Source organism: Chiroxiphia lanceolata, chromosome 8 (assembly GCF_009829145.1).
Source record: "Chiroxiphia lanceolata isolate bChiLan1 chromosome 8, bChiLan1.pri, whole genome shotgun sequence".
Classification (NCBI taxonomy): Eukaryota; Metazoa; Chordata; class Aves; order Passeriformes; family Pipridae; genus Chiroxiphia; species Chiroxiphia lanceolata.
This window is the reverse complement of record NC_045644.1, coordinates 21,848,857-21,875,642: the sequence shown is the minus strand read 5'-3', so window position 1 is coordinate 21,875,642 and position 26,786 is coordinate 21,848,857. Positions and strand designations below refer to the sequence as shown.

Here is a 26,786-nt window from a genome sequence, read left to right as displayed (position 1 = left end):
AGCACTGGAGCGGGGAGGAATGCCTTCCGTGCACGTGGGTTTGCGTGCGCAGGCAGGGCGGTGTGCTCTGTCTGCGATCAGAGCAAGCTGGACAGGCTGTTACTGTTCACCCCAGCACCTTTGCTGTCAGAGCTTTACAAGGAACATCCATTCTTTCCTCCGGTCCTGTCAATAAACTGTCTTTTCCTCCATTCCCTTGGGAAGAGTTCTGAAGCAAACTAACAGTATTCTTTTGTATAAGCTTTCTGTAACAAGTAAGCAAGTCCATCCCCTTCCCTGAGCTTTTGAAGTATCGTGTTGAATTCTTGGGGAGGCCACTGGTTTCTCTGAAATATTGCATTACTCTAATAACAATTTGTGTATTTATTCTTAGCCTTCCTTTTTGTCCTTGCTTTCCTGACATGGCAAGGCATTGTATATGGGAGTACTGGTGAGTGCTTCTTTGCCCAATAGGGGGCTGGTAGTGGTGGAGACTGAATAGGGTGGGTTTTTCTGCTCTATCCTTCTTGTGCTCCCTTTCCCAGTTACTTCTGGTCCTGCAAAATGAACTGGTTTGTAGATCCCACTGTTTCCAGATCTTTGTTTTCTCTGGGTTTTTTGTTAGCATATGTGTCTCCAGCTTCAGGGACTCTTAAATACATCATGTGAATTTTAGGGGAAGAAAGGAGTGTGTTCAGCTGTTCTTCACTTTTGTTAGCAGTGTTGATTATTTTCTTTAATTATGTATTTTGAGGGGTTTACTTTGGGAAGAGAAATGAAGGATAGACAATCAACTGGTGGGACTTGCTCTTGTTCCAGCAATGGTACACCTGAGTCCTCGTGGACCTCATTGTTTCGGAAGTCTCAAAACACACATCCAGAGCTAGTAGCACTATGTGGTTATGGGTGATCTGCTTCTCAGTTTCCTTGGCTGACTGGCTTTGGGTAGCCAGCCACAGCTCGTAATTTGAGTACGGTGCAGACTCCCGAGCTCCTGGCAGCATGCAGGTGGTACCACAAGCACATGCTTAACTCGGATGGAGTTCACTCCTATTAATGATGGCTTAGTTGGTGTCATTCTTCTGACCTCTCCGGTCCAAAGCCTCTTTCAATTCTGTACCCTCATTTTTGTACCCATATACCTATACCTAGCCCAATTTTTACAAATTCAGAAAGATACTTTTGAAAACATCTTTTCTTTCTGATGCCTACCACTTGGAAGGGAAAGGATGAAGTGCTGGGTGTTTGAGGCCTTTTTTTTTTTTTTTTTTTTTTACAGTCTCTTCTCTGATACAATTTCAAAGCACTTCTGACTGTCAGATCTGGGAGAACATTAGCTCAACCTAGGGATAGCATGCTCAAATATACAGTTGAGGCATAAGCTGAACAAAATAACTACCAGCGTTGTCCCATCTGCGGAGTGATGTGGTTGTAAAAAGGCAGGTGGAGGGGTGACCACAGTTTTGAATGAGGAGGTAGTGCTGCTAGCATGTGTAATTAGTAATATCTCACTATGTTTGTTTTTTTTTTTTCCTCTCTCCGTTCCTCTTACTTTGCTACTCCTAGTCTTTACTTGAGTACTGACCATCTGAAGCTGATGAAGAGAGAGCTTGTTCTCTGCTGGCAGTGTAGCAGAAGGTGTGATTGCAGCATGAAGGACATAGTTCATTAACTTTATTCGCAGTGGTGTAGAGATAATAGCATTGAAGTGGCAGTGATGTGGGTTTCAGCGGAGGCTCACAACTTAGGCACATATGTAAGTCCCCAGCAGGCCTGTACAATTTGCATTAAAGTCTATGAATCCCACCATTACTACTCCTGCTAGTGAGTGTAGTGCTAACATGGATCTATCTATTCATGCTGTGATTAAACCTTTGATTGCAGAGTAGACATCTCCATAAAGCTTTGAGTTCTTTTGCAAGGACAGAAGGTGCTCAGCAGGAACAGTATCAGAAGCTGGGTGTCTGTCTCTTGCTTATGAATGCCAGCTCCAGAGGAAATTGTTATGCAGTTTGCTTATCACTTCAGTTTTACTCCAGCTCTCACTCTGCTGCTGCACTTTTAAAGCGAAGGTCTTGGCTTCCCAGAGAACAGCTGCTTGTGGTATCCCCTTGCACAGAGTCTTGTTCGCTACAGCTCAGCCTCCTGGAACTTTTCCAGCCCCTAAGCCTATGGAGAAAAACCTGTGTGATCACTGGAGTGCTTACAGGCAACAGCTTGTCTACAGTGCTGGATTCATCGTCATTAGATCCAAGGGAAGGCTGATTTGTTGTCCCCCTTAGTCGAGGTGAGGAGGCAGATGGATGGAAGATGCTGGAGAGAGCCACCCATCTGTCCATTCACAGCAAAGAGAGGGTCATGGAAAGCCTGGGATTTTGATAGCCTGTGTCTTTGCTAGCTGTGGTGTAGAGATGCTGGTATTTTTACTGTCCTGGAGGTAAGATAGTACTGTGGCTGTGGTGTGCTTGGGGAACTACCATGACTTTAGTGGCTTCTGAAGTATAAAAAAGGGATCTAAAAACCAAGAAAGTGACCAAAAAAGCCCAGTAATCCATGTGCTGCAGTATGCTTTGCTTTGCTCCTCCACACACCTTTCCTGCCAAAGGAATGAAAATGCAACTGTGACAGGTGTATTCCTCACCACAGTTGTGCACCCTGGAAAACTCTGGGAGCTATTAGCTATGTTGGTGTGTAAGTCTCAGAAGTTAGAATGTGGTTTGTCTGTGGGATTTTGGTTAGAAGAGGCCTTGATGATTTTTTTTTTTTTTTTTTTTTTTTTTTTTTTTTTTTAATTTCCATTCCCCCTGCTCCAAAGCTCCAGAGAAAATTGTTCTTGGGAAGGTGACTCTGATTTGCCCTCTGGATGTGTCAGCCCTACAGCTCCCAACCAGTGGTGGTGTCAGTGATCATTGCAGTCATGGCCATGCAGAAGTTTTCCTCTTGTCCCTGCCAGAGACCTTCCCCTACCTGGTCCTGTGTGTGCTGTGTGCTATATGCTTCCTCCAGTTTGCCAAGCAATTTTTGGAGTCTTTCCTCCTGTTCACCTGGAATCTCCACAGCTGTAGATCTATTGAGATGTTGTTCTGAATCAAGGCTGTTTGTTCCCTCTCTCCAGACATCACCATGGTTTTATTCTAGGCTGCCTGGAACATCTCTTCTCAGGCCCTGTGAAGCTGGGAGTTGGTCAGTGAAGGTAGTTTATCCTTGCTGGATCAAATGCAACTTTCCTGTCCATAGTGTGGTCAAGTGATGACTCTGAAAATCTTTGCTGACCTGTTCTGCAGGACTTACGCAGTCTCTCTTTCTGGATCAGGCAGAGGCTCACCCAGGTGTAGCTGATATACAAACTGATGGCTCAGCCACCTTCTGTGGTTCCTTTGCAGTTGCCTCAGCTCCATTTGAACTGCTGCTTCTGCTGAGCACTGGAGTGAAATCCTGTCCCTCATGGTGCAGTTCCTTCTACCCCTTACTCTTCCCTGGGACACATCCACAGATGCTCTGTGCTGTCCCTGCTGTGGATCTCTGCTCTGAGCATTCAGTTTTTCAGAGTTCCTGCTGCCTCTCAGTCAGATACAACTCTAGGTACATTGCCTGTGTTGTCCTTTTCAGGTGTGGTTTACAGTTAGGGTTGTACTCTGAACCTCACTTCCCAATGATGCAGGGAGTTCCTGTCTCTGTTCCTGTGAAGCTATGTGGCAGGAGATGAGAATTATCATCCAGCTTCTGAATGAGGGTACAGCCAGAAGGGAATTAGCCTCTGACGTATGGTTGATGGGATGGTGAACACACAACATCAGTGATGGCATGTGGGCATAGGTTAAGAAGGTCAGGATAGCAAAGCAACATCTGCGTAATCCCTTTGCTATTTTGTGTGAAGATGAATGAGTAGCTGGGCAGGGGGAGGAGGCAGCAAAATCACTGTTAGCAGGGCAGACTTGAGCGTGGTTACAGGTTTGATTTTGGTTTATTTTTTTAACAGGACTGAACAGATTTGTAGGACAGTAGCAGTAAAACGTGCACTAAGCTGGTAGGCCTCTTGAGAATTTACTAACTTCCCAGAATTGCTCATGTGAACAGGAGACAGATTCCTCACATCAGAAACTCTTGAAGAGTTGATAACAGCTCAGCATTTGAAGGGACAGCATACTTACTCTGTGACAACTCTTGCATTCCCCAGTCTGCCTGACCCTCCAGCTCTCTAGCAGGTGAACCTCTCTGCAGATGCTGGCAGCAACATGGCCACAGCATTTCCTTGATGTTCCCTCCACACTGAGGGGCAGGGCAGGTCCTTCTTGCTGCAGCCTTTCCTGCTGGCCATAGCCAGCACAGTCAGGAGGTGTTCAGGAAGAGATGATTCCTGTCTGACTGCAGGGGATGAGATGTGCTCAGAGAGCTGGGGCATGCACAGAAGCTATGCAGAAGTACATAGTAGTCCAGACACTTCATACTGCCCTGGCTGGGGTAGAGTCTCTGTGTATTTTAGGCTTTCTGCAGCATGCTGCGACTTTAGGGAGGAAAAGAGGAGCGGCTGTCTTTGCAAAACCTCTGAATTGCTTGCCTTGCACTCTTCCTTTCCTTTCTTTTCATGTGAGCAGTGACAGCTACTAGAGAAGCTGCAGCCTCAGGATTTTCCTGCGTCTTTCTCCCACCAGAGCTGGCAATGCTGTTTTGATGTGTGTTTAATAGACCGAGCCCTGAGACACAGTGTGGGCCAATGCTAATCGGAAGGATCCGTTTTCCACCTGCATCTTCCTGGTCGGTGTCTGTCAGAGAGCAGAAGGCAGCGGCTGGGTAGAGGGATGTGGAGACCTTGTGCCATCATGAGTGCTTCCTGGGGTGAAGTGTGCAGTGGCTGCACTTTGGGGCATGAAGGCCTTGTCTCCCATGGAAGCTATGAAAAGCCCTCCTCAGCTTCCTCTGGGAAAAAAAAACCCAATAGTGGATGACTAACACACTCTTTGTAAATACAACTTATCCTATCAGTCCTATCAGTGACTAATGAAGACTTTTTTTCTCCCTTCCTCTCCTGTCTCACTAAAATAAAAGCAGTTGCTCAGAGATCTTTCCTCCTGTTTTACTTTACTCTTAACAGTGGTGTAGCAGGGCATGCAGGTCTTTTACAAAAGGCACCTTATTGCCTCTTTTTCTTATGTGAAACTTAATTCTAGATGGTAATTTGTGTATTCATTTTTCGTGAGGGTCATGGTGCACTCCTGAAGTGATTTTCTGTTCCATCTGCTGGTCTTTGCTTCTCATATTGGAACTTGCATCGTGTCCACAATGCAGGGGAATCAAACCTCTCTTTAACTTTTTTGATGAAACCTTTGACAGCATGCCATTAGTCCTGCACATTTGGACCGTGTTCAGATGCTTGCTCCCGATTGTGTGTCTGGTTCTTGTGAGGGGGCATCCTATTTTTTTCTTGGCATTCTACCAACAGACAGCTGCCAGCCTGCAGGTTAGAAAGCCCGTGGGCTTGCTCAAAGCTTTTGGAGAAAGCTTACTGTGCTAGTGCCATGCTGCCTGGCCCTCACGAGATACACACAGTATGCTAACAAGCTACCAAAAGAACCAAAGACAATATTTGCCAAGACATCTAGGGAGATGCTACTTATGTGTTTGGTAAGTGCATTATTGAAAAGAAGGACTTGTAATTCAATAGAAAGCTTAGTTTTAGGTGGAAATTATATATCAAATAGAAAAATTGCCCACAGAAGTCCTCTGAACCCTGCTCTGAATTGCCTCCATGGTCCCAAAGGTTATTCATCATCTGAGACAGAACTGTAAGAGACTTGGAACAAGAATGCTCTTGAGTGCTGTCTTGGATTTGGCAAGCAGATTCCATAAAAGCCTGTCTGACCTTGTCACATTGACCTTTTCTGAAAAGAAATCTAGAAAAACTGCTTGTAAGTTGGGTCAGGTTATTTTGCATGTCAAATATATTTCTGTTTTTGAGGCAGCAAGGACAGGAAAGGATGTCTTAATGCCATCAAATACTGCCCTTCCAACCCTGTCTTGTGAACTCCTGGAGGGAGCAGAGGAGAGCAGTACTTGGTAAGACCATGCGTCTTCTTTTGAGGATCCCATCAAGTGCATCTTCCTCCTTCCCTCTGTGCAAACCAGCCAGTGTCACATTCATCTGGCATTTCTGTGTCTGCTAGAGCAGTAATTTACATGTCACTGTTACAAAAGAGAATTTTTAAACTTTTTTTTTTTCATTCTTTTCTCAGGAAAGGTGGTGCCTCATTTTCTCTCTCTTTGCTTCTGCAGCTCCCATCCTGCCCTTCCCCCAGCCGGATCATGACCTGTTCTCGTTATTTGCTCTCCCTGCCTGTCCTGGTGTGACACCAAGTCTTCACTACAGCCTTTTGCCACCCCCTCTTTATATCCAGCTTACAGATGACCTTAGTTGCTACTCCTGTGGCAGGGGAGCTGTGTGCTCGTGCCTACACTTGCACTCACAGGTCTCCTGGGTGCCTGTAGAAATGAATCACAGAATCACAGAATATCCTGAGTTGTAAGGAGCCCACAAGGATCACTGAAGTCCAGTTCTAGGCCTTGCACAGGACAGCCCCAAGAATCCTACCATGGGCCTGACAGTTGTCCAAACACTTCTTGAACTCTATCAGGTTTGGTGCTGTGACTTCCCCACTTCCCTGGGGAGCCTGTTCCAGTGCCCAACCACCTACTGAGTGAGGAACCTTTTCCTATCCAGCATAAACGTCCCCTGACACAACTTCAGACCATTCCCTCAGGTCCTGTCACTGGTCACCACAGAAAAGAGATCAGTGCCTGCCCCTCCTCTTCCCCTCATGAGGAAGTTGTAACTGCAATGAGGTCTCCCCTCAGTCTCCTCTTCTCCAGGCTGAACAGACCCAAGTGCCCTCAGCCACTCCTCATACGGCTTCCCCTCAAAGCCCTTCACCATCTTCATTGCCCTCCTTTGGACACTCTCTAATAGCTTAATGTCTTTCTGATATTGTGGTGCCCAAAACTGCCACAATATTCCAGGAGAGGCCGCCCCAGTGCAGAGCAGAGCGGGACAATCCCCTCCCTCGACCGGCTGGTGATGCTTTGCCTGATGCCCCCCAGGACAGTGTTGGCCCTCCTGGTTACCAGGGCACTGCTGACTCATATTCAACTTGCCCTCAACCAGGATCCAAGATCTTTCTGCAGGGCTGCTCTCTAGCCTCTCATTCCCCAGTCTGGACGTACAAGCGGAGGTAGCCAAGTGTCATCATCCTGCCTGACTTCCACAGGTCACCAGCAGTGACCCACAGCTGTCTTTTAGGTACCTTCTGAATTAAGATTTATATGAAGTTACTTGCTTTTTACTATAAAGAACCAAAGTAGGCAATTTCTTCTATAGACCTTTTTGGTTAGTTGTTTATCTTTCAAAATAAAAAACTGTTTTGTTTAAAAGCACAAATCTATTAGTTAGAAATGTGAAGTAAGGAAGGAGTCCACAAGTATGGTGAGATGGGAGGAGTATAAGAGGGGAAACTTGTCTTCAAAAGCAAGAAACCTGTACTGGCATCATACATTAAATCAAACTCTCATCACTAAATGGAAACATATTTGCTGTTTAAAATGTAGTATAATTGCTGGTAGCAGCAAGCTGTTCCTCCTAAAGATGTTTCTTTCTCTGAAGAACATAGACCCCTGCTCTATCCCACAGAGGCTCAACAATCCTGGTGACTTTCTCCTCCCGCAGACTTTTTATTTCTGAGTTCTCAATCTCCTTGACAGCTCGGTGAACAGCCTCTTGCCCTAGGTTTCAGAGTTTGGCTAAAGAAACGCTTCTTTTAAATATGACAAAGGGTGATCAATTGCACAAGCAGGACCTGAGCCAGTTGATATAAATCTGCCTCTATCACAGACGTATAAGCACTGGGGCACGTGACGTATGTTCTGTGCACAGGAACCAGATGCTTAGGGAAGTTAAGCAGAGATTACACTAGAGTGGTATTGGATGGACCAAGTTGACTGATAGAATGAAATAAAGAAGTCTTCCCAGGTCTCTAAGTCCACTGGTTGATTTGTCCATTGCTGTATTTTTATGTGAGCTCAGTGTAACGGGAAGATGCTTTCTTCTGGCTCTCCAGAGTTTGTTTAGTCCCTGGACCATTTTCTTCTAAAGTGGGGATTTTCTGTGTTTTAGGGTACCTTTGGCAGAGCTGGGTGGAAGACAGACCTTTTTAAGGCAGGACATCTTTGCATTTTCAGAGGCCTCATGAATTGTCTTGGGTGGGCCTGTTGTGGGCTTTTTAGGCACAAGGGCATTGCTACTCAGACAGCTTCTTGGAATGGAGAGCAGCATTGAGTGTTTCAGGAGAGTCAGTGGGCTGAAGTACCCAACTGGAGACTGGACAGAGTATTCTCCTGACTAGTGTAACTGCTTTGCCCATCTCAGGGTAGGGTCTGGTACTTCATGTCCTGACCACTCTGTTTCATTCATTCTCTTGCTCTGTTTCTCAGTGTAAGCTGTGTTGGTATGAAGGCTGCAGAAATTATCATCTCTTTCCTCTTCACTTGTTAGTAATGCAGTAAAGGAGTTCAGATATGCTTGTTTTGGCTGCAGTTTCATTAGAGAAACCTGGCATCAAAGCTTCCAAACAATCCTGCCTGTCTAGGGAGCTGTAGAAAGACTGCACAAGTAGTTTAATCCGTTGACCTTTCCTCAATATTTAGTTATATCAGCAACCCTTTATGAAGCGATGGCATGCACATGTACTTGGTAGGATTTGCTGTTAACATGCTCTGGGTTGAGGCAGGTGCCCTGTGCAAAGTTTTACTTGCTACCTTGTGTTGCTCTCTCTTCTGTGCATATTCCTTGCTTTTAACCACGTGTGGCAACACTGTGATCCTCTTGCCGTGTGTTGATCGGGGGTTTTTTTGTGATCAGGAGTGGGGAAACCACTCTAAGATATGTCTTCAGGCCAGAGAGAGAAATGGATTAGATGGAGGAGAAGATGTTCTTTCATTTCTTTGCATTCCCTGGAATACTTATGATAATGGTTTGGAGGAGAAGCTGGTGCAATCTTGGGCAGTTATGATTGTGAAAGCAACCATATTTCACCCAGGATTCTGAGTGCTTTGTAATTTCACAACCAAGAGTCATGGGGGAAATTTTCAGAACTGTGTGACACAGAAGGTGGAATTTAGAAGACTGCAAAATTTAACATAATTAGCCTGAAACTTCGTATTTGTGGCCTGACTCTTTCCTTATGGTGTGAATATCAGCTAGCCAGCTTCTGTTCCTAAAAACCTCAGCATCCAGCATTTACATCAGAGTTGCAGATGCAGCAAACTGAGACTGTCTATTCCTTCAAGGTACTTTTCCTTTTCTCACTCCATTCCTTCTGGTGTATTTGTACACTTATGAAATCAGGTAGAAGAAATCTGTCACGTTGTCAGTGGGTGCGGACTGTTAAAGCTTTAATAGCTCTCCCATAGGGATTGCATTGGGCACTACAGGACTTAATTATACCCCTTCATTCTTAAAACAATGAGTGACTTTACTGCAGGATTTGCAGATGTAGTGCCTCAGTATTACAGTTCTTGAGGCTTTCTTTTGTCTTATAGAGACCTAACTAGCTGGAGTGTCTGTTTTAGACCAGTTCCCTGTCCTTGGTGCATCTGTAGTGGAGATGTTACACATGTGGTATAGACTTGATATGATTTGCTCTTAATTCCAATGCATTTTATGCTTTGGGTAATTCTGCCTTCATCCTAAACTTCTATGCTGAGGTAAGGCAGTTCTGATGTGATCCGTTAGGACTCGTTGCGCAGATGGTAGAAGTGAGCAGCCAACAAACTAATGCCAGTACAGGGACTCAGAGCAACTTCCTACACAGCGTCTTCATTACTATTTTTATTTTATTATCTATTTGCTTTCACGTTTTCCTTCTCTAAAAGGGGGAGCTTTATAATGCATCCTCAGCTGCCTGAGATTCCAGCCCTTGAGGGAGAACACCTGAAAGCAGGAGCAAGGACAAGAAGAGACATAAAAGTTGATTGGAACCATACAGGAACTTCAGAAACCTAATGTGACTACCTCTCCTGCTTACCTACTTGCACTTGTTCAGTGCAGGCTTTGTGCCCACCAGAAGATGAGCAGCAAGGATGCTACAGGCTTAAGAGTTGGTTTGCAGCACCCATCATCGACTGGCAGCAGCATTTATCTAGGCCAGCAGGGATGCAGGGAGTGAGTGACTCACTCGAGGATTCATGCGCGCTCTCCCCCTCTCCTCCCCCCGTTGCAGCTGTGGCTTGGTCATCAGCCATTTGGGAACTAGCAGCTTTATTTGGTTGCTGTTTGCAGTGGGCAGTTTCTGTTAAGGTTGTTAATTTTATCAACTGCCTTGGTAGCTAACTGACTTCAGAAAAGATTTGAAATTGCCTTTTCTGCTCTCTTCTCCTTTCCTGCTCGTAGGGCTGCCCACCCAAACAGCTGCTCTGGCACAACCTTGGCTGAGGAGGTGAGAACAAGCAAATGGGCTGGAGGCAGAAGCTTCCTAAGATGATTCACTGACAGCATGGCCACTGTTTTGAATGGTGGCTGATGTGGTTAGGCTAAATGGCCTCTCTGGGTGCCCCCTTGTCTGTGATGACTGGAGGGTCTCGTGGCTTTGCTCCAGCTGAAGAGAGAAACACATTTCGTGGTGTGGTGGAGGAATGAATATATGAAGAAGAGGAAATTGTTTTAATAATTGTAAAATGGAAAACGTATTACTTTGTGATCATAACAGTTGCTAAACTCATCAGAAGTTGCCAGACATACTCTCTGTTGAACTGTGAACAGTTCACTCACACTCTGAGTGAACTGTAAGGCTGCAGGCTGCTTCTGAGGGTTATGGCCTGTGAAGGAGAACAGCCTGCCCTGAACAGCCACTGTGCTGTCCTTTGCTCCCTTTAACCAAGGCCAACAAGTCTTATCTCTGAGCTGGGCTTTCTCATCTCACATGATCCCATTTTCCTTGCACTGCTCTTTTTGGTGGGTGCCCTGTCCTTCCCACGCTTGTGGCTTTGGCTTCCCTCTGGACACTTTTTTAGTCATCTTTGCCTCCTGTATGTGTGCCTGTCTGCAAGTGCCGAAGCACATTTTACGCTTGCATTTACCAGGGCCTGGAGGACACGCTTTCTAGGCCTTCCTGCCCGCTGGCTGCTGTCGCTTCAAATCCTGGCTGTGTTAGATATAAGCAGCTTGGGAGACTTGCTGTCCCTAAGTCCTGAAAGGGGCTGCCTGCCCTGCCACTGCTCCCCTCCCCTGCTGGGTCACAGGACCTAGGAACCTCTTCTTGCTGCAGAGACTGGCCCTACAGCACAGATGATTGTTTATCTAGTTATTTATTGTACATAATGGGCTGTACTTCTCCCATGTTCCTCAGCTTTCTAGTGAGCTATATGAGCTATGTATTTCTGTGCTGGGGCTGCAGCAGTTATCTTCACAGTTTACACCTGTAGTTGTCCTCTGCCTGCCGTGCTGAAGGACTGCAGTATTTGGATACAATGCTTGATGGAAGGAATGAAGAAGAGGAGAGAAGCTTAGGAAGGAGCAGGGATCTCATTTGCTAGCATTCACCTTGAGATGGAGATAGCAGTTTTAGTGATAGGATGAGCGGGTTCCCGAGTCTCATCTGGCTGGACCAGCTGTCCAGGTAGAGATAGCAAAATGAAGCATAAGGAGACATTTTTTTACTATGCCATCTGTTGAGAATGGTGCCTTTTGGGGAGCTTCTTTTAAAAGGGGTGCTGCAGTCTGGAGCCCCTATTTGTGCTCCATGGAGGTCATATTGGACTGTGGAGGTTTCTCAGGCTCTGGCCATAGCAGACCATGCTCCATTCTCTTTTTTTGGTTTCTAATTCAACCTCTGTTTTAGGTCAGAGCTGAGGCTGTCTAGTGGGTAGTGTAGAAAAGCTTTTTCTGCCACTACTCTCATTTGTGTGTTCTACAGAAAAGGGAGGGTTTAGTCTTCAGACATGTTGGCTTGACGTCTTAACCGTCACCTTATTAAAACCGAATCTCAACAGAGAAAGTTCCTTTGTAGCCATCAGTGTTAGTGCTTTAATAACTGTTTCACTGCATTTTCTTTCTCCTTCTGACACACCTCTGTTTCTTCTCTCTCTCTCTTTTTTTTTTTTTTTTTTTTTTTTTTTAACCTGGCATAGGCAGCAATTTACAGAGCTGAGTGCTCTGAGAGCTACCGTGTCAGCCCCTCATCTTTAGTCTTTGCTGTGGCTCAGTACATGAGGTGGACCTAATCAGTGAGGATTGCTGTTCTGGGTGTGTTGTCTGTTAATCAGCAAATCTGGCCATCTCTGGAGATGTGATAAGTGTCTGTTAACTTGATATGGTGCTGTGGAATTCAATGCCAAAATGCACCACATAATCTAGATCCAAACAATAGCAAAAGACTTGGTGGGGGGAGCTGTAGATGACCTTAAAATTAGTATTGCAGTAATGTAGCAGCATTAAATGCCTGCAGGCAAACAAGATCTAAACTGATCTAGCCAGGAACATTAAACATTCATCAAAACAAGAAGTTAACTTAGCCAGAAAATAAATCAAAACTGTAGCATAACAGCTACTTTTTTGGAAAAAGATGCAAGTCAGGTAACTCTTTCCCTGAAAATCTGAAAGCAAGCATGGTGATGGGACAGGGAGACCACTTTAAAGCTGTTTTGCTCACCAGATAGTCCAGATCTGGAGCTTTCATGTGAAGGAAGCTATTTTCAGAATGTGCTCTTGTCAAGTGCAATGCAGGATTTGTTGAGTGGCAGTTCCACCCAAACAGGATAAATGCTGGTTTAAAAAAAAAAAAAAAAAAAATTTTTTTCGAATTCTGAACACCAGACCTTATAGTAAAAATTGCTTAGTTCTTAATATGACACTGAGGTAGGATTTCATGCTTCCCAGAGTGAGACATGATGAGGTATCTCAGCAGTACTAATGCTGCCTCTATCAGTTTTTGCTTTGAGAGGGTGCTCAAAATCCATTAGATCTGAACTGCATTGTTTCTATCTTCATTTCTCTTTCTGCAGAAGGATGAAAACCAGGGTAGTGAGAGGCTCAGATTCCAAAGATCTGAATTTGTTCACAGACTTGTCACTGACATGTTCTCAGGTTTCAGTGCCTCTGCTTTTCTTCTCCAGCTCCTTAAAGGTAGGGAAAGAAACCTTGTGCTTCAAAGGTTTTCTGGCTGCATAGTAAATGTTTGTTACACACCTAGAGATTCTCCAACAAAATATGCTACAGAAGTAGTTGTTCTTTTATGAGGATGTTTTGTTTGTTTTCTAACATATTTTTCCCCCATTTAAGTATCTGTCTTCTAAAAATTTGCCAGAATTTCTATTTTTCCCAAATCTCTGCTCATGCTGTGCAGGTCTAGGGGCAATTCAAGAGAGCTCTACAAAGGGCTCCTAAGGAAAAACATTGTACAGCTCTGTGTGACCTAAGACATGCTGTCATGTGTACTGCCCTGTCCATCTCATTGCAGAAAGCATGTGGAACCCCTCTAAAATTTAGGCTGTGTATTTATTTAACAAATCACTTGTCTTCTCTTAATCTCTGTGAAAGCTTGTTGGGATGCTGTTTATTTAAATGTACATCCTACAGCCAGCCTCTTGGATCTGAAACATTCTCCCCCCTAACCTTCTAACCAAAAAAATATTGTGTGGAGTGTATGTGTAAGTTAGCAATGTGACTGCAGACTCCTGTCCCATAATTTCCTAACCCACAACTTCTACCTGTCTCTGCATTGCAGCCCATAGGCTTTACAGGAAAGATAAGCTCCCCATATGTACACCTTCAGCTGATCAGCTGGGGTGCAAAGCTGGTGTCTCACCTCTTTTCTGCCTGGAAGATTGGCTGTAGGCATGTGAGATGCCAGACTCTCCTGTGGTGCGTTTGCTCTGCATCTCTGCTATGAGAGTGTCTGGGGGAAGGGGTTGGTGGTGAGGGAGGGGTGTGGGTGGAGAGTCTGCTCTTGGTCTCAGTGAAGTTTCTGGTAAGCTGGTCACATGAAACAAAAAATACATCAGCTCCCTTCCCCCATGCACCAGAGTGTTTCTTGGCTCTGCACCCAAACTAGCAGCTGAGCACGTGATTTACTTGTAAAATGCAGTTTAAAAAAAAATGGTGCCATTGCAGATGGGAAACTAGGGATGGGAGAGCTGGACTGGGGCTGCCCTGTGTGCAGTGGAGGGCTGCCTTCCCAGGGAAGGGGTATGTCTCCCTGCTGAGTTGCAGGAAACTGGGGGGATGTGGTGCTGCAGGACATAGGCTTGGGGGAACGCCTGCTGCAGGATGTGGGGCTGCAGAGGAAAGTGCAAGCTGCAGGAGGCAAAATGGAGGAGAATGTGTCGAACCACAGCCCTACCAGGGGAAGGAGGTGGGGGTGCTGCATAAGGGGCAGGGGGAAGGAAAGGGAGAGCTCTGTTGCAGGTGGTATGGGGGGCTGTGCTTTGAGAGTTGGCTACACAAGTACTCTGGACTGAAGGCCTTACAAGATATAAGGTCTGAAATGACCGGGACAGAGAGTTGTACTCATTTTGTTCTGTTTTGTTGCAAGAAAGGGGAAGTTGTTTGACCATTCAAAGCTGGGGAGCTCAGCATCTTCTGGTTTGAAAACTTCATTCATTTTGCTAGTTCTGTTTGTACCCCACAGTTCTTCCTTTCTCAGGGATGTAGGCTTTTTTTTTTTTTTTAAATGACACTAACTCGGTATGCCCAGGAAGAGCTAAAATAAGCTGTTACGCTCACCACAAACTGAGTGGAGACCTTCCAGCAAATGCCTCCCAGATGCCAGGCTGGCCAGCAGGGCAGTTGCACCATTCTTAGGGGGAGTGCAATTGCACCACATTTCTTCCCGTGTCAGGACTGCAATGGGTGCACTAATGCCTCCTGGCCACAGCAGATAAAATGAGATAAAAGAATTTCTGCCTTTTGCTGTGCTTCTATCTGCCTGTCAGCATTTGTGGTTGGTGATCTCCATTGCTTCACGTTAGAAGGAAGGTGGCTGCATTTTTGTTGTTGTCAGCTGAAGGATGTGTTGCTTCAGAGGGGAGCTACAGTGTGCTGCTGCAGGAATGGTTCCCAGTCCTTCCCACTGCAGCACTGGTTTTCCTTGTGTTTCATCCCACTTTGAGCAAGAAAGAAGTTTGTAAAGCAAGAAATGATACTTTTTCTAGTAGCCAATGGAACAGGTAGAATTGGTGGTTTGGTGGGTAGTTTTAATGGTCAGCTGGTAGAATTCTTAATTATTGCAGCAGACTGTAGGTGCCAACTTCTGTGGCTGTAGGTGTTTGGAAGGTAACCTCAGTGGTGAAACATTTCCTTCCCACCTCTTCACCACTAGACCCGGAAGGGTTGTTCCCTCTATGACTTGCCTCCATCACGGTGGCACAAAATAAACTAATGGTTAGCAGGAAAAGAGGGGAAATGAAATTCAGGTTAGAGGCTCTTGGAAATTCTTCTTTGGTTTTTGTAACTAAAGTAACTTGTTAATGGGAGAGGCTAACACAGAATAAAGCAGAGTTGACACAGGCCTTGTGTATCCCACCGGCAACATGCGAAGGATGACTGGGGAGATGAAAAGACATTTATCTTGCCAGCAAGAGGAACTGGCATGCCCAGAGAGATGTGGACCACAAGCAGGGTTTGTACATGAGAGATGGCATCTGTGTCATGTCAGAGCTTATTGAAGACTTTGACTGGGCCTGCTTTGGCCTATGTCAGTTGTTCTGCAGGCAGGTGTTTTCTACCCTCCTAATGCAGTCATGGTGATGGCTCATTTTTCAGCGGCTGCACTGACACCAAGGCTTCAGACTGAATCCACTGGGCTTTACTTGGCTCATTGCATGTGACTGAGTAAGACTAGGAACAGTGAGGCTTTTAAAACAGCCTGAAGAGCAGGGGATGTGGGAGCCTATGGCTTGTGGGGAGGGGTCAGTGTATGCTGTGCAGGGATGTTTCATGAACGGGTTTACAAAATCTTGCTCTGAGTGCTGTAGCAAGCTCAGAAAGGAGGTCATTTGCCTGTATTCTGAGTTGATCTCAAATGTGAAGCCAAAGGCTATACCTACAGTGGATAGCTGGGGTGCTGCTCCTTCCTTTTCCTGAATGCATATGTATTCAGATTCCATGTTGCTTTGCAGTGCTGGCTTTGATCAAACTGTGGGATCTGCTGTAGACAAAGACCTAAGCTGAATGGTGGCCATTCTCTCTGAGAGAGTGAAAACACCCAATATGGCTTTATCTGTGCTTTTGTAGGCAACAAATGGCATGTTGGGCTGGAGTACACTTAACCTCTCTGTTCACATAGTTAATTGTGACTGAGATCACCATCACCTGTAGCCTGCCCTGATTCACTAATTTGACCTCTTTTGACTCTTGAAGTTCCTGGAAAGTTGCTGGTGTCTATGAAAGCCCAAGTTCGCCACTTCCTCTTAACGTGCACATTAGTGTGCTATAGTTTTGTTTTATAATGTGTACAATGGGTAATACTCAGGACACACATATCCTGAGTATTTCCCATAAAGCAAGAGGACGGGAATTCTCCTTCCCTTACCAGGTCCACCTGCTGGATAATCCAAAGAAAAATTGGACAAGTTGTTTGCTGAGAAACTGAAAAATACACATGTGAGAAAGCAGCTTTGAATGACACTGAGTGTAGAAACTGCAATGTCAAAGGGGCACACTATGACTTTTTTTGAAGATTCTTCTCTTTTAGGTATTTTTAATACTTTTTTTCTTTTTGCTGCTGTTGTACTCGTATTAATATCTGTCTTCAGTTAGATTATCTTTGCAAAGTTAGTACCAAGGCCATGAATTACTGGAAAAAAGAATAAATTTATCTGGCCCACTCTTCAGAGTGCTCACTGGAGATACAAATAGAATTACTTAAATCATCTTGACTTTTACTCTGTGATGCTGATAGTCTAATTTCTTCATTACTTGAACAGAAAAGTGGAAACTCTTCTAAGTTTATATAGTTTGTTCCTTTTAATTTGTTTCTTTTGGTTTCCCAGTACAGTAATACCAGGGGGTTCACGGATCCTAGTGTGTGTAAACACAGCTTGTGACCAACTGTGTGAACTTTAGGCTGTCTTTAGGATCCATATAAGTATGTACTTTTAGGGGTAGTATTACGCTTTTACTTGTGGAGTTGTTTGTTTCTGGGAAGTGGCAAGAGTGTGGGGAAAGGTTGCTACAAGGTAATAATATTAGTGGTTTTGCTGGAGGAAAGGCTTTGTCAGAAAGTATGTTTCCCAGCATTTCTTGAAAGAAATCTTGTATTTGTTTATTGTGTCATGTTGGCACTTGAACCTCCTCCTTCTTTCAGTAGCTGAAGGCAAGTGATGAGGATTTTGCCACTGTCTTGTTTCTCCAGCTTTCACCGGCTGAGAAAACTGGAGCTTTGCTGTTTCATCTTCACTTGCTGGCTCCAGACGTGTCTTCCCCTTGGTGACTTTTTGCACAGTTGCTGCAGCAGAGAGGCTGGAGGTGCTGGTTGGGCGTGGGAGCCCCTCTGCCCTTGCACTTGGGACATCGTGCCACAGGGGTCGCTCTGCACTGAGAGGCTGGAAAACAGACTTTGGCTTTGAGAAATGTCGCCTGCAATGGCAGTAGTATGCTGCTACAGATTTATTAATTTTAGCTGGTCTTTGAAATGGCAGTGTAGAAACACTGAAATGGAAATGTCAAAATCAAATAGCTGGAGGAAGGGAGGGAGGGAGAGAGGGAGGGAAGGAAGTGTCATTATATGCTTGTTTTCTTTACATTTTTTCCTTAGGCACCTGCTCTTAGCTCTTGTCAGAAAAAATATACTGAATCTATGGGGGCCTCTGGTCATTTCTAAGGCCTAGAATGATTTTTTGGTGTTTGTTTCTACTAAATTCTGCAGAAGGGGAAATGGTGGTGGTCTGAGACTTGCTGATATTCCTGTTTAAAGTGGTGATGTGGCATGACATAGTGTCCTCTGCTACCCTCTTACAAATGCTGAAAGATCTCAGTTGTTCTGTAGCATAGCCTTGTTGGAAAACTAAGAGAATATGGGGGAAAGTGTGTGGCTTGAAGTGCAGATGAGGGAGCTAGCTCTCTTTTGCTGGGAGTGTCTCAGAGAGGAAGATTAAATTTAAACTAGCAAAGAAAAGCATAAAGGAACCTCAAGGCTCAGACTAGTCTTGCACTACAAAATGTATTTGATGTAAATTCGATTTCTGTCTTGAAGCAACTCAAATGATATCTTAGCAGCTGGCACCAATTGACTATCTCCCAGAATTGGCACGATGACAGCAATCAAACTGAGTTTATTGCTTTGGGTTTGATTCTTCTTCCAGACTCTTCCCATTCTCAGAAATGTAATCTAGAATGTGTTCCCACAGGAATGATAGCTGCAAGCCTCCTTTAACAGCAAGGACAAAGCATGGTCCTAGTGCAGGATGAAGACAGGTTGACTGTAGTACTGAGCAGCCAATTGTATATTCCAGTTGTGAGCAAGGAGGTTATGTATTGGTAAAGGGAGGAATGTGGGTTTTTTCTTCATGACACAGATTCTTATCACAGAGATGATTGACATCTAAGTGTTAGTTTTCCTGCATCTTCTTTTTACTGCCTTTTATGAAGAATCTCCCTTTCCATTGAGGTGGCTAATCTTTAGGCTCTAAAAGTTGCCCCTCGGGTTTTTTTCTCTTCTTAAGACAGATGTATTAAATGAAGAATGAACTTTAGCCACTGGACCTCAGTATAGCTGCAGTTTGATAAAGTAAGCCAGTAGATGCTGCAGTAGATGTAGTGCCTTGCACATCGAACTGTTTTGAAATGGTACTGTGTTTCTAATGCTTGTTGAAGAAAGTATGTTAGAATTAATTTTTTATACCTTGTTTTCCAAGAGGTGTGAAGTTAATCACTTTCACTGATAAATCTTTGTTTGATTTATGTCAGTAACTATTTTGTCCAGTCTTTCAATTAGTTTTTAATGCTGACTTCTACTTCTGCTTGCCAGAAGACAGGACAACCTGAAATAGATGTTCACATTTTTTTCTAGAGCAATAAATTTCAGTGTTCCTTGGGCAGATGGAGGGGATGGAATGCGAAGGGCACATCTCTTTCAACCTCCCTGGTCACTGATCCTTTGAGGAGCTTGTGACAAAGCTCTGTCTGGAGAGCGTGTCCGCATGGCAGCTGCCCATGGCTGAAACAGATCCCTCTCTGCATCTCTCAGGAGCCAGAGCCAGTCAGGGCATCACAGCTATGCCTGAAGCCAGGATGATTTCATGCTGTGCTGCCTGTGCAGGGTGGCAGTGTCGGCACCTGACACCTAAACCATCTCCTCCTGCTCCCTGGCTCAGGTTTGGCCCTCACCTCGCTTGCTTGGGGCTCATCTCCTTTTTGGGTTTGTGGTAGGTGTCCTTCTCCAGACTCTGCCTTTTGCAGCTCCATGCAAACAGGTCTCCCTATCCTTCCCTGGCAGCCCCTTCTCCTCAGCACAACTCCATAACAGGCTGATTAGGCACAGTGACCTTTTTTTTAATCTTCTTTTTCTTTTTTTTTCTGTTGTTGTTACATAAATGTTCTCAATTGGCGGCTCTAGACTACTGGTATTTGTTGATATCCTTTACTCTGTCTGTGTCTGAAAATCTTCTCCAGGTTCTGGGTACACCTGGAGGAGAAAGACCTGGTGAGGAAAAGCCTCCTGCAAAGCAGCCATGCATATATTGGCTAGAGCAGAAAACTGGGAACTGTCTGTGGAGAAGAATGGAGCCCAGAAGTTGGGTCTCACCTTGTTCATCCATCTCTGCCACCATATCTTTGGGATAGCAGACTGAAGTGGTCAGACAGAGAAATTATTTTCTTAAAAAAGAGTAAGAAATTATGCATCAGTATAAAACTAGTCATATTCCACACCCTGCTGAAGATTGCCAGGTTTTCGTGAAGTAAAGCTGTCTGCATTTTGGTTTTTATTTCTGTTGGGTACACTTCCTTTTACATCAAGTTATCCTGTGTATCTGGAAGTTTGATGCATTTAGGACAAATAGGCCAAACTATCATGATTTTGGTCTGCTGTCTTCTGTACTCAGGCAAGGTCGTTGTTGTTTTAACCTGCTCAGTTAGAGATTCTTACAGCTGTGACTTTACTGATTGTGCAAAACCATTTCTGTCCATCTATTGTACAGAAACAGTCCTGTCCCAGTTAATGGACTGCATGTTTGTATAAAATGGAGTCGTTTCATTTTTGCAGGTCCTTAACTCTCACAGGTGATGCTAAAACAATCATTCTTGTTTTCTATTAAAATAAATCCCTAGCCAAATCAAAACCCAACCCAAAGAAATCACAGTTCTCTGAACAGCCATTTTCTCATCAGGTATATTCTAAAGAAACCCAGTATTAATGTTACTAGAACAACAGTGCAATATTTGCAGAGCAGTAATGTTAAAGGTACTTGGGTTAAATGTAGCTTCACATTTGACATGCTGAACCAAGATGCAGAAATCGTATCATATAAAGGACTAAGAAGGAGAAATAGATATTCACACCTTAGTTTGGGTATCAAACATAAGTAAGTTTTCTCCTGTTTTTAAGCACCATCTCCTTAAGCATTTACATTTTAAATTTTACTACAGAAAAGCTACACAGTCTGCACTTCCCTGTCTATGTAGATACTTATTGCTTTAGACTGTAGATAGAATAATTTTCCAAATAGCAAGATTCTTTTTTTTTTTTTGGCTGGAAAACAGTAAATGAATATTAGATGAGTGTTTGTAATATCCTGTACTTAAGTTTTAAGCATCAGCTATTGTTCAGGGCTAGACAGCTCTGTAACGTAGCAGGAAAAGAGCTTAATGAAATTCAATATTTAGAAGCAGGAGGTAGATGAATTCAGACTTGGAACAGCAATGCCGAATTTTAACAGGAAGGATAACTAACATTTGGAGAAATTTCTGTGGGTGTATGGCTTTATTTATCACTTGAAGTCTTGAACGTGAACCTTTATGTTTCCTAAAGGATATACTGTGTTTTAGGCAAGTTATGGAAATTACTTGTTGAATTTCATAGTTGTGTGAAAGGTGGAAAATAGACCCAATGTCCCAGGCCTGGGATACTGTAAGGTAGGTCAGATGTGTTGTCATGTTTCTGTTAGCTATGAGGTGTATTTCCATTGTGCATCAAGAATAAGCAGCTCCACTCCACAAATGGCTTGCAGAAATAAGTTTCATCTCTGGGACAGAGGGAGGAGAAATTATTTTCTTTGCAAGCTCTTGGTAGGGTAGGGATCTTTTCATCGTAATTTTAATATCATTAAGACTTTGCATTGTAAGGTTGAGCAAGAGCCTTTATAGGAGAAATGTTAAAGCCCACCCATTGACTGCTCTGTTTGACTGAAAAAATTTTGGGCATTTTGTCTCCTACTGGGAATAACCTTTGTCAGACCAGAGTAAGGTAGAAAATAGTGTCTCTATGTTTATTCCTTATGTATTTAGATACCAGGTTGTTCCCCACAAGTACCAAATTGACTCTGCTGCTGATCTGACATGAGTCAAATGCCTACACTGTGCCAAAGGCCACCAAGTGATGAAGATCTTTGGGGATGGGGTGGGGGAACTACTTTCAAGTCACTGACTGGGCTATGTTCTGGTGCTGCCTGAAACAGGATGGCAATCCTGCAGGAGCTGTGATCCTGTAGGACTCACGGCAGGAAACCCTCCGAGCCTGACCTTTCGCTGCTCTCAGTTGTGGTGGCTGACTGCTGCAGGCTGGTGCTCCCAGGGCTGGAGTGTGCTTTTTCTCTGTGAGTTGTGCTTGAGTTGGCCTGTTTTGTTGCCCTGGAGACAGAAGAGTGTGGTATGCTTTCCCCCCGACCAGAAATAGTTTCCTGTACCTTGTGACCAGAGTGCTGTACTCCTCCTCTGGTCTCCAGCCAGGCTGTGTGGTGCTGGAGGGATGGGGTGTGGGGTGATGACCTCTTGTCACAAGTTCTGGTGTGGCTGCTGCCCATGAACACTAGCTGCCCTGCCAGCTCCCCTCCCTCTGCATGATGGTGTAGAATTTCAGGGGAGCAATTGCTCTTGATTTACATCTCCCATGGCATTTTGATGGTTATGTCATTTTGTTTGAGCCTTGCTCCTGTCAGCTGTCTGTCCTGGCTGTCAGGACTCGGTGGCTGAGTAGCACGTGGTGAGCTCTTGCCTCTTCTTCCCTCTTTGCTCAGCTGTTTTTGCTGTCTGCTTCTCTGTGTCCTTGTACTAGGGAACAGATTCTCAGCAAGTGTAGCTGCGCACGAGGGCAATGTGATCTGGGTGGATGAAGGATCCCCTCCTGTAGAAGTTCCAAGTAGAGCTGGGAGGGAAGGTGGAGAATTTGCAAGACCCAAACGTGTGAGAGGGCTGTGGATAGTTTGTCTTAAACTGTTGTCCTGCTGTGAGAACCTCTCCCAAATGCAGAGTGTGCAGCAATATTTGTTACTTTGCAACTGCATTTTGCAAAACTTCATTGGTGAGAGATGCTGCTAAAAGGGAAGCCAAGGCACCCCCACCCCTCCCTGGCAATGCAGGTGAGAAAGTGCTTGCACTGCACCAAGGCCTCAGGAGCGTGGAAGCTCTCCAGGCTTTCTTGCTGTCTGCTACTTTATTGGAGAGTGGTTCTGGCACAGAACTGTGAAATATATGCAACAACAACAATAACTTCCAGGACTGAGAACGAAGAAGAGATGAAAGCAGTAATTTACCTTCCCCCATTCCTGAACAGTAGCAGATGAGAATGTAAGCACATCTCAGCCCTATAAAGTATTAATTGGGACATTTTCTGCAGTTCAGCAGGGGAAAAGAAGACAGAAATCCTGCAATGCCCTGAGCTGCTATTCCCAGCCTGGGAGAGAAAAGTGTTCTGTGCTGAGATTTGACACAGTCTCTGTCTTCTGCTCATGGGGAAGAGAACAGTTGCCCAAAGCTTCCTTTACAAAGAGAAGGGAAGACCATGCAGAGACTAAGGAGCTGAACAGGCAGCTTTCAGGCAGAGCAGTGCAGTGCAGCCTTGTTGAAATGGGTCTCTAGTGGGGTTCCTATAAATGGGAGGATGCTGCATCCCTACCAGTGATCTACTGAGTAGTCCAGCCAGCCAAGGGTCCTGCTTCTTGTGTGTCACAAGGCTGCAGGGAAGGTGTGTTTTCAAGCCCATATGCTGAAGATCTGCATGAAAGGAAATGTCAGGAGTGTGCAGGGACTGCTGCTTCCCCTTGCTGTGTTCTTTTGATGGCTGGAATGGGGAGTCCGAGGATGGGAAGTTCTTGCTTGTCTCATTTTAGGCATCTGCATCCCCGAAGTCTAGAGTTTAGTGTTTGCCAGGGCTGCCTAAAAGATTTTGTCTCCCTCAGATCCTTTCAGTCAATCTGTGCTTGTCCAATGTGAGCATTTCACATGAGAAGATGAGGCTTTTGTGGTGTAAATTCAGGACTCAGCCATTGCTGTAAAAATCTCAGTGGCTAAAAGACCCCCTGCTTCTTGGCTGAGAAGGGCGGAGTTGCTCTAGCTCCCTCTCCTTTCCTTGATCTTGCTCATGGGAGGAGAAACCATTTTTTACTCTCCTTGATATTTTTCTTTAATCCGGATGAATGTCGTGCTTGAACTGATGTTGCCTTTGGGCTGGAATAAGCATACTTAGCATTTGGGCAGAACTTCTTGCCTGGAGTTTTCTAAGTGCGTGATCAGCATTTCACCAGCGAGTCTGTCCATGGGTACTGAAGTATGGTTACCTTTACAGTTCACTGAAGCTGGCAGAGTTCCCTACTTCATGTGATGGCTGTGCATTAACAGGAGCTGTGCATTTCCTTTTCCCATTTCATGTGAGTTATCTCTTTTGCATCCAACTCTCCAGCTTTGGAGAAGGGGTAAGTCTCAAAAGGGATGTCACTGCAAGTGGCTTTGTGTATTTGAGAAGCTGATGGAAGAGCTGTGTCTTTTGTTCTGCAGCTACTCCCTGTGAATCAAAGGATGCAATACCAGTTTAGTGCTAGTTCTGTAGTGGGAGCGGCAGTCCCGTCGTCTGAAATGACTGTGAGGTTTTGGGAGACAGTTGTGTTGCAGCAGTTCCCAGCCCTCTAGATGTCTGCTGAGTCACTGTGTTCCTCTCTCTGTCGAATATGAGCAAGAGCTTAGTTCAGAGTTGTGGTGTTTAACACCTTCTTTCTTATTCTCTTTCAGATCACCAGAAACTGGAACGTGAAGCTCGAATTTGCCGACTTCTGAAGCATCCAAATATTGGTAAACTTCCTTGGGCTCAGAGGGATGGGGGTGAGACAGGAGTAGTAATGTTTCTCAGCTAGCATGCTGTAAGAGAACAGATGTATTCTGAACATTCACAACAACTCATCGAAGTTGCCTGTTGAAATCACCGCAGTTTCTCTATGACAAATTCTGTATATAACCCCGTTCCATTCCTTAGTGTCCTGATCCAGATGTTCACCAAAGAGTGCCTTGTTCCCATCTGCTCACCCATGCAGAGCTGTCCCTGCTCCTTGGGTGATGCATGACTCTTGTCTGCTCATCTGACAGTCTGCAATGGGAGTGAGGTGTTGTGTTTGTTTTTCCCACACCCATCTTCTGTTTCTTGGCCCTTTGTGGCATGTCAGTTTAAATGCTGTATTTGATAACATGGCAAAGTTAAAGGAGGGTGGGCTAATACATCAGCTCTTCTCATTACAGTGGCCACTTACTCTGAAAACAAGAGACCAAAACCAAACTGCCCGTTTTGATAGAAATGAGTACTGGAGTAAAGGGAATGGTTTTATCTAGGAATACAGGGAGAGGCAAAATAAGGCGCAACATAAAAAACTACATTATTTATTGAACTATAGAGAGAGGGCATGGATTTTTATCTAGTTCCAAAGCACAGTGGACGTTTGGACCCTTAATAATCCCCTTTTTAGGTTTTTTAAAATAAGTAAAACCCTTAGGATCCTAGCTAAGATCTGATTTAATTTATTTAAGAAAACATTAAGAAACACCAAACTGCCATCTTCAACCAAGCCACAGTTAAACATCCATGCCTGGGAAACCTGCCTTTCTTTTGCATAACTGTCAATGTAGATAATACTTTAAGGGCATTTGTCTGGTCTCCTGACTTTCAGCTTCTCAGTCATTTGCTCCTATCATCTCAAGGCCTGGGAGAGGAAAGGTGCCTTAGAGCATGGACTAGCATCTGTAGCCTATTACATATGTGATGAAGAAGGAATTTCCACAAGCTCAGGACCTCACATAATGCAAAGCTCCTTAGTAGCAACTTTTCAGCAGAAAGAGTTTTCTTGCATCTCAATGTACTTGTGGAGGTATGCCATGAGGAGAGGAGCAGTGGTCACTTTCTGCAGTAATTTGCACTGATGAATATATTAGCCAGAATATTTATTTCTTGGCAATGTTCACAATGACTAAAACTCTATTTATTGAGCTTCATTTGCCCTGTAAGACTTGCTGCACTTAGTTTAGTAGGTGATGTCACTTTTTATTTTGACCTTAACTTCACTTTAATCATCTCTCCTTTTTATAATTTCTTACATCTTTTCTTGCCAGACCTCTCACAAAGTAAATCTGATAGACAAGAAGAAAACCACTTTTATAAGTAAACTGCATGGAAAACAGAAACGTATCACATTCCTGTTCAATTCTAGAGCTTGTTCCTCATAATGAGTGGTAATGCTTTTCTTCTGTTGTGGTTTGGAAAAGACAGTTTGGGGGAATGTCCATGGTTCTTGCATTTTCTACAGAGAATTTCTTGTCTTCCTAGAAGGAACAATTTTTCTTTTAAGAAAAGGAGCTAGTCATTGTAAACTCAGTGAGTGCTCACAAATAGAAATAGAGGAATTAAGTTTTAGGCCTACAACAGAGTTGAAGTGTGTTAAGACCTCAGGAAGTCATGTGGTCCATTCAGTAGTCCTGTGAATACCTTTTATACCTGGCTGGTTCCAGGTATATTTGTTCTTAAAAACCTTTACCGCTTTCACAGCCCCTGGTGGCAGTCTTTAAAATTTTAATTTTTCTGTCGGATAAACATTAAAAACATAATTTGCTACTCTCTTAGCTTGTTGTTTCTAGTTCTCTCTGGAGTATCTGGGGAAAATAGTTTTTCCTTCTTGTAACAATCTTTTACATATTTGAAGACTGTTATCATGTCTCTTTTTAGTCTTTTTCTTCAGACTAAACAAACCCAGTTCTTTCAATCTTTTCTTATACGTCATGTTTTCTAGACCTTGTATTTTATTTTTTTTTCTTTTCTTCCCCCTCCCCCATCCTTCCCTGGACTCTCTCCAGTTGCTTCATATCTTTCTGGAAATGCGATGCCCAAAACTGGACGCAGGATTCTAACTCAGGTCGTGTCAGTGCCCTGTAGAGGGGGAAGAAGTACTTCACTGGTCCTACCAAAGATACTCGTTTTGTACATCAACCTTTGAAACTTGTAATGTAAATACACTGTTGATGCAAGTTTGTTTTCTGATACATTATTGCTGCTGACTACTTTCTGCACAACTTCTGGCAAGCAAATAATTTTTCCATCTTGTATAGATGAGGGTTCCTACTGAAGTGTACATTCGTCTTTATTAAAACAAACAGGAAGAAATCCAGTCTGTGGGTTCCCCCCCTCCCCAGATTTGTCAAGACCATTTTGATTTATCTGTTGATAGTATAATAGGGTTGTAGCTCCCACAGTAATGTGGTCTTTAATAACAATGCCATATATTACATCATGTAGATAATTAATAACACTGTTGAATACTGTTGAATACTGTTGGAGTCTGGACAAACTCTTGAAGATATC

At 44.2% G+C, this 26,786-nt stretch overlaps 1 protein-coding gene across 7 annotated transcripts in view; it reads left to right on the top strand.

The window, feature by feature from the left end:
* Positions 1-26,786, top strand: part of CAMK2G (calcium/calmodulin dependent protein kinase II gamma) — a 117,968-nt gene that overhangs the window by 28,929 nt on the left and 62,253 nt on the right. For 6 of the 7 annotated variants that reach the window (XM_032695712.1, XM_032695716.1, XM_032695714.1 and 3 more), the window contains exon 3: positions 24,179-24,238. In XM_032695712.1, the coding sequence (XP_032551603.1) occupies positions 24,179-24,238 (60 nt within the window). Of the gene's footprint in view, positions 1-13,080; positions 13,145-24,178; positions 24,239-26,786 lie in introns of those variants that run through there. The other variant, XM_032695717.1, reaches the window with a different exon arrangement.